Raw genomic sequence first — 21748 nt, forward strand, 5'->3', positions numbered from 1 at the left:
TGCTGTGAACTGTGATAATCGAACTATTCAACTATCGGTGAAAGACGGTGCGATGTGTCCGTTCAGGCCGAGGTCAACGCACAAACACAACAGAGTAGAACAGCAGCTTTCTTCATCAGAAAATCACCTATAGATCGATTTGTTTTGGCGCTCATCCGACGTAGAAAGTCGTAAATCCACTCAGACTGGAAAATTAAATGGGACATAATGAATCATTCTCACCACCTTTAGTTATAATCATAGTTGTTTTTGCATTCATCCCACCAGAAGTGTTTCATGTTTGTGATGCACTCAGACTGGACTGAACAATGTTGTGGTCTCTGCTGTCTTTGACAATATGAGCATCAGGCTATTTTCAGGGTATTTTCACTACTTTTACCTTTAATCTCTTATTTTAAGGACGAGCCACATGTATTTGTGTTTTCAGAACAACAACACTGAGGCTACATTCAGACAGCAGGCTAAAGTGACCCAAATACGATTTTTTTGCCCTTATGTGACCTCTATCTGATCTTTTCATGACAGTCTGAAAAACACAGATCCCATTTTTTTTAAATGCGACTCAGGCCACTTGGGTATGTGGTCCTAAATCCGACAGGTATCTGATCTTTTGCCATGCGACTTCTGTCTGAACGGCCAGGTCACATTTATCCGACCTACACGTCATTGATACACAACAAACTAGGGCTGGTCATACAGCACTTTGTGGTCTCTGAATCTTCAGGCCCAATTAATAACGAATATCTGAATATTTGGTGCGGGGGGCGTGGTGTTCCGGCCACTTCCACCCTGTCGGAGCCAGTTTAGTTAGCAGTCACAGTTCTGTTTCCACCATCTGAGGAGGCACAACCATGGCGATTACGATGTAAATGTGCCGGCTCCGGTTGGACAACTACCTTAAAAAAAAAGTCTACAATCGGGCGCCCACATAGCTCGGCGGGTAGGGCGGGCGACCCATGTATAGGGGTTTTAATCCCCGACACAGCAGCCGCGGTTCAATTCCAGCCAGCGGCTCATTTGCTGTATGTCACTCTCCTCCCCACGTTTCTCTGTCTATCTTCACTGTCACTATCATTAAAGGCGGAAAAGCCCCAAAAAATATCTTTAAAAAATCAAAACTTTAAAATCGCAAGACACACTCCACAAACACTGAGCGTGCTCGCTGCGTGTGACGTCGTCGTGTCCTCTTCTGCACATGTGGGACACTTTTGGGTCGTATGAAGTTCACACAGCAGATCACATACAAGTCGCATTTAATCAGAAATGTGAACGAGCTCGCAAAAAAAATCTGATTTCACAAAAATATCAGAATTGAGCGTTAAGTCCTGCAGTCTGAACGCAGCCTAAGTTATCCACATCTGTCATCATTTGGTTTTGATAATTCTCACTTTTTTAAAAAAAAATATTAGCCTTAAGACCAAGAAAGAAACCTCATGAGTAACTTAACTGAGAAGCAAACGTGTGTAAATGGGTGAAGAAATTAGTAAAGGTAAAGATCTTTATGACATTAATACGTATATTTGGTAATATGCATATAAATATGTAACAAGCATATTTAAAAAGCTCCAGATTCTGCACAAAAACAACCATTTTTATCTCCAACAGAGAAGCCATGAATGATTCAGTTGCGACCGACAGTCACATGACAAAAATGTAGGGACTTTTCGGCTGAACTGCAGGCAGTGTTCACACCGAACAGAGAGGAGACAAGTATGAAAACAAGTTAAAAATGTAAGTAATGAAGTATGTATAGTTTGTACAATTTTGCCAATATTGTGGGCATTTAGAAAAAATGTTGATTCCTGGTTTTATAAATTAAAGAAACTTTCATTATTTCTTCTGAGTTACAACATCGTAACTGTGTCAGACTGCACAAAACACATTTCTGAGTTCTCTGTCTTCTCGTCATGGTTGTTCTGTTTCCACACTGCTGTTAAAAATGAGTCCACAGTGAGCAAAAATGACAGGAGCAAGAACATAACGAGCTCATAAATCATTTAAACGGGAGTAAATGATGTACAGATGGACGCAGGTTGTACTTAAGTCAAAGTTAAATGTAATCATAGCTAATTTTCACGACACTGTCACAGATACACAACTAGAATTGTTGGACAGGTCAAGCTGGGCGGTTTTATTTTATGTCTTACACCACACTGCAGTAAACGCTTCAAAAGCAGTTCAACCTGGAGGGAGCCCACTGGGTTTTAAGGGTTAATGATGTTGTGGTTTTCCTGTTGTAAGTAGGTTCGATAAGAGATTGTGAGTCATACGAACACCAGAGGGCAAAGGAGAAGTTCGCTGGAAATTCATTGATTAACACCGTGAGAAAAAATAGATCACTCCAGTATGTCAGTGGTGGCAGATAATCTAAGACGCAGGAGAGATTAAAGTGGAAATGCACCGGAAGAGTCGGAGGCCGTGTGCTGATATGCTAATTTAATCATTTACTTCTTTTTTTTTCTCCCTTCGTTCTTTGTTTCTGCTCCCGAACCACATTTATCAGCCTCGTCTGGCCACAAGGACTTCCACATTAAAGAGAAGTGTATTCAGATGTCCTACAGACTTAAACTAAGCAGGCTAATCACATGAACAGCACACAGAGGTGGCTACAGCAGGTTCAGAGCAGCTGCAGCCAGTCAACAGCTAGAACAAAGTACTTTAGACGATGTTGTCTCTGAACCACAGTCTGCTCAGGCGGCCTGGTCCTGCTCTGGTCTGGATGAAGCTGCATCAGGCTGTGATTCTGTCGGTTTTGGTCCAGTCAGGCTTTAAAGGCAGTTCTGTCTGACGGACGTCATTTCAAGCAGGCCTTTAAATAAATGATTGACTCTTCTCACCTTTGCTGTCCTGATTGGACCAGTGCATCACTTTGCTTTTCACATTTGAGTCAAAACATTCTGGATATGCTGGTCGTTCTGTATCTCCCCTAAAATACTCCTAAATGTACCATTTTCAGAACGAATAGACATGAAGCTGAATTTTACATCTGAGAAATCTGGTTTAATTAGCAGCTAACTCTTTGAACCTCAAGCAGCTTCAGAGCCCTTTTTGTCACATTTTTACTGACAGTGGACTCATTTTTTCAATGAAATGTGAAGTTTTGCAGCTCAACCATGTCTAGAAGGAAGAAAAACTCAAAGTGTCTTCTGTGCAGAATAACAAAAGCCATGTCATAAATCTTTTTCTTTCTTCTGATCCCTTTTTAAAATATTTTTTAAACAAAAATTGAAAAAACATGGAATTAATATGAACAACATTTTTCTCACAGGTGCTACCAATACTGGAAAAATTGGACACTGTACATACGACTGTATTTTACTACTTATATAAATGTGTTTCCATATTTGTCTCCTCTCTGTTGTTGCTGAACGCAGCCTGCAGCTCAACCCAAAACTACCTGAACGTTTGTCATGTGACTGTTAATCGTGGTTGCACCGAGGAGCACAGATTTTTTTTGTTTTTTACATAATCTGCTTGATACAAACGTTTTATTTTTGGTGAATTTTTAAATGTGCACATCTAGAATATTGTGATTTCAATGAAATATTACAATTTTAACCTTAAATTTGGTTTTGGTTACATACGATTAGTTGAAGGAGTGTCTGAATGTTAAAGTTATTTCTGTTTTTACAGTTTCTGGCTCAAGTCAATGGTATAACTTAGTGATTTTTTTCCCCAGTTTAGAGGTTTACAGGATTAACAAGCCTATTTTAAGGGTGAATTCAGTTTAATATTATTATGTGGCAATCAATGACACAATCAAAATAAGTTTTATATGCAAACAGTAACATCTTTATATGCTTAGACATAGAAATGTTCAATCCCTGCCCGCTGAGTCTGACTGTTTTATAACTGTGTGCAGATATCACCGCAGCAAAGGACACAAGACAACAAACAACGACAACCACATCGACTCACCTGGTCTTTTTCCGGTTTGTCAGAGATGTCGTTGAGGCTGCTGGACGCCAGGTTCCGGTGAGTCGTGGTTGGACTGTCTGTTTAAACACAACACTGTACAGTTAGAGCAGCTTCAATCTTCACCAGGGTCAGAAAAAAAAATTAAAAACTGAGTGGAAAAGAGGAAGGCAGAGACCCAGGAAAAGACAGTGGCCCAGACAGTTTGCTCCACAAGCAACACCAAAAAGGAAAAACAACGGCAGCAGCCGTATTCATGCAGGGACAGAAAGACGCCGCCGACCATCAGCTACCACAAACTCTGGATCGAGCAGATGACGAATTCCTCGACACTTATCAGTCAGAGAAATGTCTGGCAGGATAATAACTGGACCTACAGTACCTCCTGAAAATATTGCTAAAAGCTTCGTCACCTTTCACACAGACTGTTTACTACCAGAGCTGCAGCAAACAATCAGTTAAGTCTCAACTATTAATCAGCAAGTATTTTGATAATTGCTTAATTGTTCTGAGTCATTTTTGTAAAGAAAAAAAAAAGGTTTTGTGTCTCCTCTGACAGCCGACTATCTTTAGGTGACAAAAAAACAAGACATCTGAAGACGTCATCGTGGGCTTTGAGAAATGCTGATCAGCATTTCTCTCATAAATTATAGATCAAATAACTAATTGATTCATTGAGAAAGACTTTTTAAAAATAGTCATTAGCAGCAGCCCAGCTCACCACAGAGGCTGAATATGTTAACATAAATCCCTTTCACTGTTTTCAAAGCAGCTGCTCTCCATTAATTGATTTAAATGACTATTCTTCATACATGTTTATCTAAATTCTGCAGAATTAGCTTGAGCAGCACCTACAGATGTGCTACAGACAGCCTGAGCTCCACTGTGGAGAATATCTGCCCGTCCTCGTGTCCTGTCTTTCTCATCAAAGTGCTCTAAGTGCTTCCTTCACGTGAAGCAGGTGAGCGTCAGACTCTGATTGACGCTCTGCTGACTTTCGGTTTCAGCTCGTCAAACTGCAGCATCAGAGAGCTGACAGCAGAGTTTGACCTTCCTTCGGTCCTGGAGCTGCCAGAGATCACAGAGTGGAGTTGGGGGGGGAATAAAAAATAAAAAAATAAAGAAAATCTCAACGAGTGCAAAATCTGGTGCCACTGTTGCCTTTCGAACATCTGTCTCCTCAGCATTGTGGGTAATAACGTGTGTCAGTGTGATGCAGCCCCGAAATAAAAATCTCACTACAGCCACTTAACGAAAACAACTAATGAACTATGCAATTAACCACAAAGTATCTTATATAGCTTCTTTTTTTTTTTTAATAAATAAATAAGAGGTGAAAAAAGGGATCAACTGTTGCTGTGAAATACTCAAAATAAATCTGACAGGGAAAGTTTTATTTTTAAAAAATGTGTAACACAACTATGAAAAAAAAGCTGTTCATTGATACTATGAAGCACATGAATCTACTTTACTGCACACATGCAGCATGAATTAGATTTTTACATTTCAAGTCGGCCCTGACTGCGTTCAAACTGCAGCTGTTGGTTCTGATGCGACATGAATCTGATTCGCACAGCGAGACACTGACGCCTCTGACGTAAATTAGGGGTTCAATTAACAAGAAAAACAACATTTTGGTGTCTTGGCAGTTTGGCCAAGTGAGTGTTATGACTTGGACAAGAACAATTGATCAATTAAAATCAAAATCACAAAAGCTGGAATTTAACATATATATACATATATATATATACTATGCAGCACATCTGACCCAGAATTATTTATTCTCTACTAACATTTCTTTATTTAACTTGATTGCAGAAAGTGTAACATTCAGGTGCTGCTCAGAGATTGTCTTGCAGAAAGAGACAATTATTTTCAATTCAATTTTCTTTTCTTTTTGTTGTTTAATTTTTATCTATTTATTTAGATTAAATTAGGTCCAAAATATTGAGTCTTTGCTGTAGCTGCTTCCAAGCTTTGACATATTGAAACTCAAAAATCTCAAGATGTACATGTTACCTATGGTGTTCGGGAGCTCTTAAGGGTCCTAACTTTTAAGATTTTGTATTTATTTTATCTTAAACTTACATCTTGTGACACGATATCATGTTTTGCCTTGTTTTAATATTTCTTTTTTCTTTTTTAAATGTATAAATTGATTGATTTTTGCACCTTTTTTTGTTGCTGCCTGACTGTTAACATGTACAGCACTCAGCTTGTTTCAACCATGCTATAGAAATTACTTTTTCTTTCCTTTAAATGGCATTGAAAAACATTTAGACACATGTTTGATGTTTGGTAAATTCTCATCTTTGGATTAGAATAAGAAACTATATTTCACGTGGTCATGTTCATGTAGTAAATCTATTACCCCAGACATTTTGAACTGAAGTTTTAAAATATATATATATCACAAATCCTAATGTTTGTTATAAAAATCACTTTAATTTGATATTTTTCCAAGATCGGCCCTATTGATGCCAAGTTAAATACACAGGCTTTCTTAACGACGCATCAGTCTGGTCAAATTAGCTGACAATTGTTGACAAATCAGAGCTGCAGTGTGAACGTTTCTGGGCCCAGTGGACTTACTAAGCCAGTCCATACTGGTGCTCCTTTGGGTCTGCAGGTCCTCCATTGAGATGCGACCTGACAGGCAGGTCACCGAGTTCTCAAGAGGACTGCGAGCTTTAAGTAGCAGCAGCAGGTTTATCAAATCCAGGCAAGCAAAAAGGAGGAAAGAGAGACGGAAGGCAGAGGTGAAGGCAGAGACACTGAGCCGAAGCAGGAGATTGGTTAAGGGAGCAAAATCAAGTGGCTGTTAAAAGATGTGAAAACTGGATTTATCTGTATTTTATCAGCTGTGTAGATAAACAGCGATGTGAGACAAGTGATGTCGATACATGAGCCACGGGTCACTGGACAGAAGAGGTGGTTCGAACTGTAATTTAACCGATAAAACGACTTCACCTCCAAGAGCTGCAATCAATTAATGATTATGAGTGAAGCTTTTTTATCTCTCCTTTGATCCGGGGAAAAGGTTCTGGCTTTAATGTGGTGACTTTCCATTTGACTGCTTAATAAAAGCAAAGTCAGAACAGAAGGAGTCTTTCTTCTGATCATTAAACGTTGAAAACCCGATAGCAGGTAATAAATGACTTAACCGCCCAGTGGCCCGCGGCTGATAACACATTAATTACACAGTGTGAGACATCTACAGTCATCCTCACATTTATTCATATCCTCCCATAAAAGACGGAAAAAAGCAGCAGTCACTGAAATACGCTGAAATTTGACAAAAGTAATAATAAATAAAAATGTAATGAAAATCATGACATTGCTTTTGAATTGTGGTTCAACAGAAATATTTTAAATAAATAAATAAATTTAAAAAACAAGCATGATGGGACCCGTAAACTAATATTTCTGTTGAACAACCCTTTGAGCCAATCACTGCAGTCAAGTGTTTTCTGTGACTCTCAATCAGACTTCTGCACCTGTTGACAGGTATTCTGGCCAACTGCTCATCAGCAAAGTGCTCTTATTTGGCCGGGACAGTTTTTTTTATTATTGTTATTTTTTTTAACCACAATACCCAAGCAATGTCTTATTTCACAAAATTATAATTTAGCAAATTTTTATTTATAATTACTTTCTTCAGTTTCTAGTTGTTTGAGTGACTATTGTGAATTTTGCCTTTTCTTTAATGGAAGGGTATGAATACATTTGAGAGCAACTGTACTTATTCAGTGGCAGAGATCGAAACATTCAAACTTGTGTTGTTATTGTCATTTATTGGTGACGTCGGACTGTTGCTTCCCTCATGATGGAGATGATCTGAATCACACAGTTTAAGAAACCGAATGCTGTTTTCTGCTGCTCAGGAAAATATTCACGTCTTCAGAAAACTGAGCTGTTTGTTTAAATTTCATTAAGTGAGGATTTTGTGAGGCTAGAAAATCGTTTCACTCAGTCTGATATTCAGAATGCACTGGATTAATGTTAAATCCATATTATACAGCAGCAGTGACAATCCAATTAAACATGGCCAATTAAATACATTTTCATTCTTTTATTTGTGATTTTTTTTTTTTTTTTAAATAATTCAGTTTCCGATCATCTGCAGTGAGATAAAGCGACAGCCCGTCCTGTGTGAGGAAAGAATTATGACATTATACAGTAAATAAAACGTGCATTTAATCAAAATTAATTCGGTGAAACGTTATTGTAAGCATGAATCATGAGATTTTGACGGCTGATAATCTCTCAGGTTCAAAACACGGTGAGCTTTTATGATTTCTGCTGGGCCTTGGACTTCTCACCGGAGTCATAAAATCATGCAACGACTCAGTTCTTCAGAGCTGAAGATTACAGCTGAAGTCGAGTCGAAATGATCTCCAGCTGCATTGACAGGTGCTGCTGATACAGTTGGCTTCTAATCGATTAAGTCATGCATCTGTGACTGCAGTTAGTACAGTAGTCTACAGAGGGAACATTAAAGTGCTGTTAGAGTGATGACATCAACTGTCTGTGATGAATTAGCAGAAGTGAGCACTGTAGTTTTTGTGTTAACACATTCAAGATTTCAGAAACAAAGGGGGAGAAATCTGGAAAAGTCTCACATAAGTCTGGTTCAAGTAGAAACTTATTTGGGACAATTTAGTGCCACATTAGTGGGTTCATGCAGAGGAGGGCAGCAGACACTGTGGCATTCATCGCAGCCCTCAAAACTCTCCCACCACACTCTAACTTCAAAAACAAAAAATCAAACCCCTAATTAATTAAACCCAGTAACAAAATGGCAGGTAAAACAGCCTATTTTGTTGTACCCAAAAAAAACCCCAATAATAATAAAAAAAACAGAAGACTGCACCAAACTGGCATCAGTATTACCGTTCTCCTGGTTGGAAAACAGCCTACTTGCACTGGAGACCGTCTTGCCGATGTCGGCCAGAGAGCGCAGGTTGGACTTCTTGGTCTGGTGGCGATGTTTCCGTAGCAGCGTGTACATCACCTTGTCCTTCAGTTCGGGTTTCAGCTGGCCGATCTCGATCTGGTTGTCGGTGATCTGCTCTGAAAGTGGAGAGAGGAAAGACATAATCAGAAAAAATGAATATTTTAGTGTTACTCCGGACAGAAAAAACTTCTGCAACTTGACGTTTTTTTTTTTTTAAGCTGCTATATTACAATATTATAGCCAGCATTTTATTTAATTATTGTACAATTTATTGGATCTTTTCTTCAATTTTAGTGAAAACAACTCAAAGTTCAGAGAATCCAAAGACTTAAATGTAAAAACAAAACAGCCTTCAGTGTCGACACACTAAAATTAACAGATGTTTTATGACTTTATGTGCAACAATGCAGTAAATTACAACAACTGTTTCAGTCTTTTTATTGTTATCTACAGCTGTTATACTTGTGTACTTAATGTGTTCATACCCCTGTCCACACTGTTGAATCTATTTATACTGTAACATACTCTGTATATTATATTTTCCTGCACTTCTGGTCAGATGCTGAACTTCATTTCATTGTCTTGTACTCTGTGCAACAGCCAAAAAAGTTGAATCTAATCTACTGACAAGGTGCTCGTTGTTTCAGTTCAGATTGTGCTTATCTTTCAAATGTTGTTTTCATGTTTTGGGTCTCTTTTTCCTTTAATACAGACTTGATTTAGCAACACCACCATCCTTAGTTGCCATAAAAAGCTTCGTCATACTTCTGAGGACTCAATTAGAGCCTCCCAGACTGTAATGCTCCTGCGTAAGAGTGCTCGTGGCATCATGAAATGGCTCAATCAAAAGGTCTAGCCTATTTTTAAAAAAGAAGGTCAGAAGCCCGAATGCTGACAGAGAGCAGCCTCGGGGAGTTTCTCTTCTCGTCAGTGCTGTTAATGGCCCATCAGTCAAGTCCGCAGGCCTGAGAGGAAGAGGCCCCGTGCAGTCCGTGCAGCACACTCAATTACTTCACATTAATCAGTCCAAGTGGTAACTCTTCCTCCTGCTCCCTCATGCAGACACAAACGTTGTGGTGGTGGCATGACATGGGAGGGCAGAGATACACAATCGTCTCTGGACGGGGTTGGCTGTCCTCAAATGAGGAAGTTTTTGTGAGGACCATTTTCAAAACTACTATTTGAGTCCAGCAGTTTTGCAACATAAAGTGTAGCCTGGACCTCCGCTGTGGCCTTTTGTTACTCTTGAAACAAAAGAGAGGAAGGAAAGAAACCTCGGGGTCTTGTGATGCGCATCAATCCACGAACCTGCACGCAACCCTGCAGAGCAGCGCTGCATACACTGAACATCAGCGAGCAGATCGGATCACGCTGGCAGGCTGAGGGTGGTTTCACAAGCAGGAGGATGCTGAGCTTGATCAGGCATCATACAGTAGTACAAACACAGAGCAGTGTGTAACAGAGAATAACTTGATGATAAAACCCCAGAAAATAGTCTAAAAACTCAGTCAATCCCATCATTTTATACTAAAATTTAGAGCAAAATTTACCCAAATTCTGCTTTTCATCACCATATTTCTGAGATATAAAACTATACTTCACATTTTGCAAAGTAGCCTTTTTATTGTTATATTATATCACAAAGTTTAGGGGCAGATTATGACCTTGGTTAAACACTGTAAAAGTGCTAAATCGACTTGTGAGACTGGATGAAGAAACTTAAGTCTGCAGCCTCGCAGGTATTCATGGCTGGAATAAACTGCCTGCAAATTAAAGTGCAATTTTAAGTCATGAGAAGGCTTTTATAAGAGTTTAACAACACTGTAAAGAAAGAAAAAAAATACTGCTGCTACTGCTATTTACCTACTATTACTACTATATATTCTCCATAATTTACTGCCTTTTTGAGTCCAATGAAGTCTGCTGAAGTCTTTTTTGTTAATAAAGTTAGTAAATAAATCCCAGATACAATCTCTTTTCACTATATCATAACTTTAATTCTTTTATCTTTTAGATGTTTAACCCACAAGATTTTAGAAAGTTTCTGCCTTTCTGTCTTCTGATAGTTAGTCTGATAGTTAGTCTGATAGTTAGTCTGATAGTTAGTCTGATAGCACAAAACTTGAGGTCTTCAGGTTTTATTCCGCCAACTTTTAAAATTGGCTGTTGTTCAACTGCTACTGAAAGAAATTACACCATAACACAGAAACTTGATTACTTTAGACACATATCTAAATTGCTATCTTTTGTCAAAGTACTAAAGAACGTGGTTTACTCTCAGCTCATATATTTTATGAGTAACTCACTCTGTCACTTTTTAGTCCAGAATTCAACATATGACAGAAACACTAGTAATAAATGACATTGAGGACAAATTCAGATGTTGGTAGTTGTACTGTTTTGGTGTTGTTGGACCAATTGATCACAGCATTTCAATCGATCAATTAAAAAACTAGCTCTGCATGGATGGGATTGCTCTAGACTTGTTTAAGTCTTGCCTGACAGAACTTTCTCTGTATCCATTGGAAATAATCCCCAGTGGGGTTCCCCAAGGGTCTGTTCTAGGCCCTTTAGTGTTCTCCATATACATGTTACCACTGGGTCCAGTTGTCCACAACTCCAATGTTTCCTTTCATTTTTTTAAAAGAAAACAGGCAGATCAACTAACCCACTTCACCTCAGCTTCCTTACTCACGAGCAACTTCTTAAATTTGAACAAGGACAAAACTGAAGTGATGTTTGGAGCCAGAGCACGCAGGGATTATGTAATTCAGACTTCAGTTTCCAGAGGTTGGCAGTCCACCCAGGAGGCCAGAAATCTGGGAGCAATCCCAATTTTGAACAGTCTAAGCATATCACCGAATTAGCTGGAGTAAAATCAGGAGCTTTGGCAAGATTTTACCTTTTATTTCATTCAGTGATGCACAAACTGTTGTTGATTATCTTGCAGGCATTTGGATTATTCCAACTCCTTATTTACTAGGATGCACCAGAAATCCATCAACTGCCTCCAATTTGCACAAAACACCGCAGGCAAGGTTCATACAAGAACTCGAAAAATATGAGCAAGAAAAGTTGTTTGTTGAATAAAGACCCAAAGTGCAGGCGGGCAGGCTTTTTGTTACTTTAGAGTGAATAAAACCACAGATCCTCAGGTCACTGGAAGATAGAAAATGTAATAACGTCGCCTTTGTGATGACAATCATTTGGAAGAAAAGGAACATGTTTTGAATAAATGTAAGAATGTAAGCACACTGAAATATAAAAAGAAATATTTACAAAACTATTATTTAAATTTAAATTCATATTGTTGCTGCAGTCAGATGAGCCATAAGTTATTTGTAAAACTTGTTAAACATTTATTGTACTTTGTATGTATTTGTGCTCCATACCATGTTCTTGATCTTCAGTTATAGAAATATAAAATAATATTATCTGACTACCCTTCACTGCTATAGAACAATGTGAACATAATCTATGAAAGCTACAACACAGCTTTTTATATAAATATATTTGGAATTATTCTAATCAAGTAGAGATTGTTGAAATAAATCTACTAAATATATATGTTGTATTCTGATACACTGGTTGACCTTTAAGCACTCAGAGATTAAAAGTGACTGTAAGAGGGGACCTGAGTCAAACTTACCAACAACCTGAGGCAGAGTGGAAGCTTCCAAGTCCAGCATGATGGTGCCTTTTTCTATGCAGGTTCTCAGTTCAAACAAGCTGTGTAAAGACAGCGTGGCCACGTGTGGTTTACTCCAACGTTCACCTCCTTTCTCCACCTTCTCTTCAAACTTGATCCACCTGGAAGGAGGTTACAAGCAAAAACAAAAGCATGTAAACATTCAAATTGTTTTATTTTTTTCCATTATGTTGGATAAACTCTTACATGGAAGTGCAATTCAAAAAAAATATGCTAACATATAGATCCCATCTTTGGTGGACGTGAAAATACGCAACTATGTGATGCAACATGTTCACACACAATCCGGATAAATGAAGCTGATGTCGATGTTATCAAGTGCCAACTTCCAGATTAAACATGAATAAAGTGCACATGTGCATGTTTTAGGTCTGTTATGATACATCACAGGTTTGTAACTGCTTCACAAATCTCATAGCAGCCCCAAAAACAAAACAAAAAAATCACACCTAAAAAATGCTGTTGTCATGTTGGGGGGAAGTTAATCGAATAAGAAACTTTGCCTTTAAAAAGTGGGCAAAAAAAAAAGACAAGGAATGTTCCACCATCAAGAAAAAAGTGATTCATTCTCAAATGTAATGAACACACATGCATAAGAAAATGATGAAAGTCTACAGTTTTGAAGATGTGAATTAAATTCTGATGCAGATTTGTGATTTCTCTTCGGGTCATGTATGCATTTAATCAGTCCCCCTCCTGCCTCCCTCAGAGTCACAGGGATGAGAGAGTGAACTGGTACTGAGCAGCTGTTTCTATACCAGGGTTTTATTTGGCCAATTTGGCTGTCAAAACTGCACTTGGCTGGCAGCCAGCACTACCCGGCACTTGTGAGACCTTTTATTCAGTTTGAGCCCCCTGAGTGCACTTGGTGAGACATTGCACCACCTCTTAATCTCTGCAGTTTTTTGCAGAACAGTAAGTTTATCATTAAAGACACAGGATTGATTTTTTTTTTTCCTCCCTCTTTTGTAAGAAAGATATAAAAGTATTTAAACTTTAAATAGTAAGTAACAGGTTATTGTTTAAAAGGATCTGGAGCATTTAACCCTGATAATAAACTCCTATCGATAAATCCTGTTGGTTTCTTATTTGTACAGTTATGTTGGGGCAAAACAATTTCTGATTCTTATTTGGTTGAAAAACTATCTATTGCCCCTGTTTTGTTTTTTTCTCCCTGTTTATCATTTTGTACATATTTTTGTATTTTGTAAAGTGTAGCATGAAACAACTCAATTTTATTCCCCTCTATTTTGAATATCTTTTATTTTGAGAGAATGACAAAAACTCTATTCGGTTGCGTCTTTAAAGCAATCCCAAGTAGATGCAACTTTTATCTGTTTTTGTTTGTTTTCCATCATTTTTTATCAGATGGTTGACATGACATGATCAGAAACATTATTCCCAAGTTCACACTGTCAAATGTCATAATGCACTCTTGTTTAAGTTGCATTTTTATCCATTTATTTTGTCAAATTGAGGTTAATTAAGGTCAATCACATATTGTCACTGTTTGAATTTTGACATAAAGATTCAGTTAAAATCCACTGGTGCCAATCTAAGCTGCACAAATGTATCATCTGTCATTATAAATGCCGTCGGAAACAAAATTTCACACTAGCTTTTAACTAGAATAGTAACCAAACTTATCCTTAAAAGTGCTTTATTAAGTTTAAGTAAAGGCACTTTTACGGTATACTGAGTTTATTTGAAGTTCTTGGGTAGAGCAAATTAGTCAAGCAGCAGTTCTAATCAACTAAAACTTCTATCTGCAGTACAATTGTTCAGAGGTTGGGATGACAAATCAACTCATTTGGTGCCTCCAACAGCAGCAGAGGGATCCAGTTTCCCCCTGACAGAGCTTCACTCAGCCAATGCTAATGATGTATAAACAACCATCCCATCACGTCCCACTAGTGGGCCACACAGGAGAAACCTGGGAAGCCCTGCAAGCTTGATTTTAGAGCAACAAGAAGCTGAAGTTCAGAAAAGTTTGTTCAGTTTCTTTAACCTGGGATTTAAAACCATCTTAGGAAATAAATAAAAGTCTTAAGGGATATTTTGACACACTTATTAACGAGACTTTTACTGTGTAGAGGAATTTATCGAGGCACTGTGTTAGATTTTTTGCAAGTGACAGTCTATAGAGAAGGTTTCTAAACATCCCTACAAGCCTCTGAGGTTCTTACCTGGCCGTCTCCTTCCACTCCATCTCCTGTCCATCCACTGACAGCAGCTCATCCAGCTCGGTAAAGAGCTGCGGAGGCGCCGGACCGTCATCTTCCTCCCCGAGGATGAAGCGGATCCTCTCGGCTGCAGGTGAGACTGTGGAGAGAGGAAAAATACTGCGGTTCATAGGCTGGCAGTGGTGGCCGTTGGGCAAAGGTTTGGGCAGCGGCTTGTCGTCCTCAGTTGGACTCTTCCCATTGACCTCAGGAGGAGGTGGAGGTGGGGGAATTTTCACCATGACCTCCTCTTCCTTCTCCTCAGTGTCCTCTTCCTTCTCCTCCTGGTTATTGTTGTTGTTGGACATCTTTAAAATCTCACTGACCCCCTCTTTATTCTCCCAGTCAGCTGACCCGGAGGTTTGCTAATCAGACTGTACGAGTCCAGAAGAGTCCCGAAGCAGCAGCTAAACCCTCATTAAAGTCTTGGGTGGAAGTGACGGCGGCTCTCGGCTGCCTGCTCCAGAACTTTGTGAACCAGGTAGGAGGGGGCCGATGGGGTTTAGGGGTCCCCTCAGTGACAGTGTCCCCACAGCTTCTCCTCCCCCCCCCTTCACTGTTCAAACAGGCCTTTGCCATTGGCCCTCCAGCCTTGGCAAACTGCCCTGAAGCGCCTCATTAACAATTAGGAAATGGTCCACAAACTAGCCTATTCTCCGGCTGTGGCTTGGCTTTCCCTCCCCTTGTCTTCTCATTTGAATTTTGAGAGAGTAGCACTAAACAGAGCCAAACACAATCCCAACAGGACCGATGTATAAATACTTTCCAGTGCTATTCAAACATGTCGACACAATCACAGCTTCTTCCAACGAGTGCACACAATATCTGAAACTCTGAGTGAGAGCCCGCGAATAATCGCCGCCCCATTTCATGAAAGCCCATGTACGAGTATTGTCGTGAGCAAATAACCAAACAACACCAGCACATGGAGTATGACTGGAGCTACAGCTTATTTACAGAAGAGCTTGTCCGTGTAGATTCTCAGTCATCCAGGTCATGGAGCTTCCTAGATGCTTCTGCACTTTTCTTTTAGCTTCTTGAATTCAAGTCTGGTTGCTTTTACTGGAGCTATGAGGATGACAGAAAGACTAATAAATGAAATGATGCCATCTCTGCTGGAGGAATCAGCCTGTCACAGTGTAACAGGTGCACACGGGCCTGAATACAGTTTACTGTACCTCTGACATTGTCCCCCTAAACAGAGCACAGCAGCCGTTATTGTTATTGATTACTGCTGTTTCTCACCGGCAATGTCACTGCAAATGGAAGCCCTGCTGTGTCATTTCATTCTGGATGCTGCATTATACATTAGACACTCGCTACTGCAGGCAGTCAGAAGGAAGTCCGTTCTTTCTAATCTGGTGTAAACGTAGGGATGCTTTGCAGCTCCAATTAAATTTAAGCTCTTAATAAAAAGTGAAATATCATTAATGTCAGTTGGTGATTAGACACTGTATGTAGATAAAGAGATGTTTCTCCAAAATGACACTTAATTTTAATTTTATTTTAACAATACTTTGGACTGTGAAGCGTGTTGGAGTTGTAATTTTAAATTCAAGATATTTTTTTGTACTTGTGTTTAGCTCCCATGCATAGAGTCTACTCCAGTGATACAAGATTTAAGATCCCCTCTGGCGAAAATCAAGTTTCTTACCCTGTTAAAATAAACAATGAGTACTACTGATGAGCATTTCCACCTTAAAACTTCGGTGTAGCAATGGAAGTCTCAAAAACACAAATGAAGACTTTGTATGTAACAAAATCTCTATCTGTGTGATTATTCTTCTTCAGAATCAACTAATGGTTCAAACATGTGCTGCTCCATTACAATTTAGAGTAGAGTAGTTTCACAGTGTGGAGCAGAGCTGAAGGTGAGCTGGTGTGCTCGAACTGCAGTCAGTTTGGGGCGATGGATGGGAAAAAAAAGGTAGGGACTTCATAGAGCTGCACATTCTAGATAAAATTACAGTGTGGAGCTACATCTGAGACATTTTAAGTCAGGAAGGGATTACTGTCGGTGGGGGGGGGGACTTGTAAATAAACTTGTGAACTTGATAAACAGATGATTTTTTTAGGGGTTTAATTAACTGAGACTTTAAAACAAGTAATTTGATTAACTTAAATGGAGCCTCAGATTCCTACTCAGTATTTTTGATTTACTGAGGTGAGTAAGTATGTCTGCCAGATTCAATTGGTTTATTCAAAACTGATAACATCTTTTAAAATTTAAGCTTAAGAAACTGAGATGGAAACATTATCCTGCATGCATAATACTCCTACTATACAGTCCTGTTGTTTGGCTAAACATGCTTGACTGTACTGTATTGCTAGTCAGCCTGTGTGAGGATAACTCTGACTTTTTGGAAAGCGAGGAGAATTTTTCTGGTCCTCATGTTGTCAAGAGGCTTTTTGTGGTTTGAGACTTGGATTTAGGATCGGGGTTAATGACTGCATTGTGTCAGCGAGGGTCCTCACAACTACATGACATGTATGTGTCTGTCTGGGTGTGTGATAATAACAAAGCTGGCTGATCTGATTACATAATGGGCTGTTAATGCGTTAGCACCAGTGCAGCGACTACACACACTGAATGTAGTTAAAAACTTCAATTATTCAGAGTTTTGCTTGGAGTTTTATTGTTGTCAGTCCAAAAGGCATGTAAAACATGAGTGAAAAAATGACCACAGAAACCCAGAGAAATGAAAGTGGTAAAAAAAGGGGGAAGAAAACACTTTGAATTTATGTAGGCGTTTCAAATAGATGTCCACACACAAAAACATGACAAAAATATTTTTTTGCCAGTTGTAAAGTGAGCAGGAGTCTATTTGAAACTTTCTTACAATGGTCATCCTTCACCTAAACACCTTTTTAATGAAATAGAAGTGAAGCAAAGTGTTTCTTGTGTCTTATTTAGGTGTGGAAGTAAAAACAACCTGCACCACAGAAGAAGGACAATAATCCACTCCAACCTAAGAGCTGAGTCTTTAACTGGACTTTCCTTTGCAAGTGAAATTCAGACGTTTGCATACACGCAGCTCTTAACATCACATCATCCACCGCTTTGAGTCATTCATTCATTCAGTCAGCAGCATGGCCGACAAGTAAATGAGGCGAAGGCTTGCAGTTTCCCCTTATTGTGTTTGCTGCGGCACAACAACAACAACAGCAGGTACGAGCCAGACAAGCTGCTGTAAGATTACTAGGTGGGGATAAACTGTCTGCTGGCACACACACACACACATTCCCACACACACACACACACACGCATTTCCACAAGCTGCAACTAGCTTAAGTCACCGCAACCTGTTTAATAACACCTTAGAGGGAATAATTTACATGTGCGTTACACACATTCAGCTGAAACTCATATCCAAAGCGATTTACGTTGATTACAGTAAACAGTTAAAACAAGCTTTAAATACCGATATTGCCAAAATTGCATGCAAACAATGGCCAGCAGTGCAAGGTGAGGGCAAAGAGTTCAGTGATGCAGACTCACAGCGCATCTACTGTTGAATTCCTAAATGTGTATATAGTTAATTAAAATGAGTGGCTAAAAACACATTAAGAACGGTGCTTTCTTTCCACAGAGCAGCATGAAGCACTTTACAGTGATAATACACTTGTAATGAAACAATCCATTAATGCTGTATTGTTATTTTCTGCTCTCTGAAGTCAAAATAAAGACATTCTGCTTAAAGAAACACATTATTCTGGCAAAAATAGACTTTGGCACATGATGAGGAAAAACTAACACCCACTGTTTACAGATGGAATCTGCTATTATATCCTACATATGTAAACTACAGTCTATTACTAATTAAAAATGCATATCCAGCATTCACGGTATTTTTCAATAAAGAAATCAACAGTTTCAACTGACAGCTGTCACTGGACATCAAAAATGTTTATGAATCTGAAATTCATGAATACAAATTTATTCCCTAAGCTTCTTCACACACTAGATACACACTAGAAGTCAAAAACTGTTTTTACAAGAAAGATTTTCTCAATCCCGATGAGAAACTGATGCTGTCTATCCATGCAATCGAGCAAAAACCAAGCTGGTAACAAGCACTATTTTACAAAAATGAAAGGGTTCAGTTACACTAGGGACATTAATAAAAGGTAGCAAGACCACAGTTATGACCACTAGCATGTAATCAGAGAACAGTAGGAGACCAAGGATAGAGACCTGAGGAACACCACACCTCACAATCAGTAAGGAGATTATTTCACATTTAAATGCATTCAAAGTTATTAGAGTACCAGTACAGGGCATTCTGATAAACTAATTACAAGTTCATGTCCAGTATTTACAGTATTTTATAATAAAGACACTACCACCTTCAACTGACAACTGTCACTGGACATCAAAATTATTCATAAACCCCAAATTCCTGAGTTAAAAATGAATTCCCTAAGCTTCTTCTCATACATAGTAGGAGTCTAAAAATGGGGGATTTTCTGATTCCTAATGAGAAACTGATGCTGTCTATCCATGCAATCTAGCAAATAACCAAGCTGCTAACAAGCACAGTGTTGGCGTCAATGCAATGCTATCTCACTCGACCAGTTGCTAAGAGAAAGGTGGGAGGGTGGGTGAGGAGGGTTGACGGAGGGGGTGAGGTTCAGTGCAGAGTGAAAGCAAAGTGGGGTGAGAGCAAGCACGAAAAGGAGGGATAGAAATGAAAATCCCATCGTTCAAACGCAATTTCAAAGCTCTGTGTGCTCTAGCCAAGAGCCATGGGCATACAAAGAGGACTTTGTCCAAGCAGCAAAGGCTCATGGGATAGGGGATGGAGGAAGAATGCCTGCTGCCCGGCAGAAAGCTTAGTGTGACTGCCACTAAAGGCCTGTTTAGTCCCACTCTTGACATGCATCCTACACAAATACCTTCCATCTCCTCTGACCTTTTTGAAAATCTCAGCACTGTAAAAATGCTACATGGGATCCACTAGCACGTTCATTGTTTGTGACTGTACATGCAAACATAATGTAGCTCCGTGTCACCTCATTCAAAGCATAAAAGTGCAGGAAATGATTTTTTTTTTTTCTTTTTTCTGTGCCACAAAGTCTGACGTTCAGTATGCAGGGCAGCTAGCGTACAGGCAGCCAGCAGGGATTGGGCTGAATGCAGAGTGACACCCTGAGGGAGATTCATTGAGAGCACAGTATTTATACCCAGACCATCTCGCTCTGGTATTTTGTTGTGATAGCTGAGGTGGGCAAGTTCTGATGAGAATGTAACAAATACCAGCTGGGGGGGAAATAACCTGAAATGAAACGGCCACTGTGCTGCTGTCTGCAGGTAGACTGAAAGCACAACCACGTTCTCTGTGCCGACAATCCAACCCATCAGCTGATGTCCAGGCCACAACCATGTTACATTTTCATGGGATTAAAACATGCAATTACTTAATCATAAAGTTAAATATTGGGTTATTTTGTTCAGGCTCTTAAGTTCTGGATCTGACTTCACCTCTGCTTGCCTGACTAACATCTGTTTAATTAATACAGGTATTGCACATGTAAATTGACTTTTTCACAGGAATTAAAGAGATTAATCACACTGAGGATGTAAATAAAATGTTGCCTGACCAGTCAGATCCACTGCCATGTAGTGAGAGAACAGTAGGAGTCCCAGGACAGAGACCTGAGGGACTCCACACCTCACAATCAGAATGGAGATTATTTTACACTGAATGCTTTTCAAGTGATTACCACCAGATCTAATTACAGGAAATATTTGATGACACAAAATCAAAGCGTTCAACAACTGAAGAAACTGAAATAAACAAATGTAAAGTTTGTTTACTGTCTGACAGGGGACGAGTAGATTTAACAAAAGAGATATTCAAAGACAGTTCGAGGACCAAAAAATTCAGCAACTTGAGTTTTTGACAACTCTGCAAAGACAATTAAGAAATAGTACCAAATATGTGATTCGATGACCTAAAACTGCCATTTACATCTTATGGTGTCAGAACAGAACAATCCAACAGCAAAACCTTTCTTCAAGATACACGGTGTTGCCTTATGGGCCGAAAAACCATCACAGAACAGCAGATATTCCAATTTTGCTGGCAGCAGTATAAATACAACCTTCAATTCGTTAATGAGACACTCAACAAGTGAAATAGCCACAATATAAAACATGCTGAGTGCTGTGCAGCGTTCGCAAACCTGGCTTACCATAAAACCACCTCCAAATGAAGGCGTCCAACTCATGTCTACTGTCTGACCACATCATTTACTGAAGTATTTAAAGGTGGCCCTGAACCCAGAGTAGGTGGAATGAAATAGCTAGGTGCACATCTCAAAAAAGCAAGTGAAAATGAGCAACTAAAAATCTTGATCCATTGCAGTTTTATCCATGTCACCGACAGGAATGAGAAATATCGTCTCCTCTGGGGGGTATTCTTAAATCTTTGTTCTATTTTGGTTGCTTGTAGAAAAAAAATAAAGTTGAAGGGCTTACATGTATGCTCACATAAGACCACAGGCTTATTGTAAACACTATAAAGTGATAGTTTTTCAAGGTTCGTAAAGTCAACATCCACGTACATTTTCAACTAATATATGTTTTCCTGTGAAACGAAAGAATATCTGTGGATAATATATGTCCTGTATAACCTGCAATCACACTGACCTAAAGCACAATCATTCAGAGTGCTTTTCTCTCTAACTTTTTCTGACCATTGTGTCCGGAACAGTTAAGCAATCAACAGTTAAATGAGAATTGTTTGCAGTGGTAGATAGTCGAGCATATAAAGCATTGTGGTAATACATTCGAATGGAAAGTGAAAGCTAAAATATTTGTAATTCAATAGGAAGGCAAGGTGGCGCAGTTGGTAGCACTGTTGCCTCGCAGCAAGAAGGATGCCGGTTCGCGTCCCGGTGGGGGTACCAGGATCTTTCTGCGTGGAGTTTGCATGTTCTCCC

General features: G+C 39.2%; 1 protein-coding gene across 1 annotated transcript in view; it reads right to left on the minus strand.

Moving 5' to 3' along the window:
* Window positions 1–21748, minus strand: part of LOC103371037 (electrogenic sodium bicarbonate cotransporter 1) — a 71127-nt gene that overhangs the window by 26610 nt on the left and 22769 nt on the right. The window contains exons 5-8 of the mRNA XM_008300252.1: window positions 14768–14903; window positions 12522–12682; window positions 8809–8988; window positions 3919–3995 (exon numbers count right to left, since the gene is read on the minus strand). Coding sequence (XP_008298474.1) covers window positions 3919–3995; window positions 8809–8988; window positions 12522–12682; window positions 14768–14903 — 554 coding nt within the window. The remainder of the gene's footprint in view (window positions 1–3918; window positions 3996–8808; window positions 8989–12521; window positions 12683–14767; window positions 14904–21748) is intronic.

The sequence above is a fragment of the Stegastes partitus genome, unplaced genomic scaffold, assembly GCF_000690725.1.
Source record: "Stegastes partitus isolate 25-593 unplaced genomic scaffold, Stegastes_partitus-1.0.2 Scaffold1516, whole genome shotgun sequence".
NCBI lineage: Eukaryota > Metazoa > Chordata > Actinopteri > Pomacentridae > Stegastes > Stegastes partitus.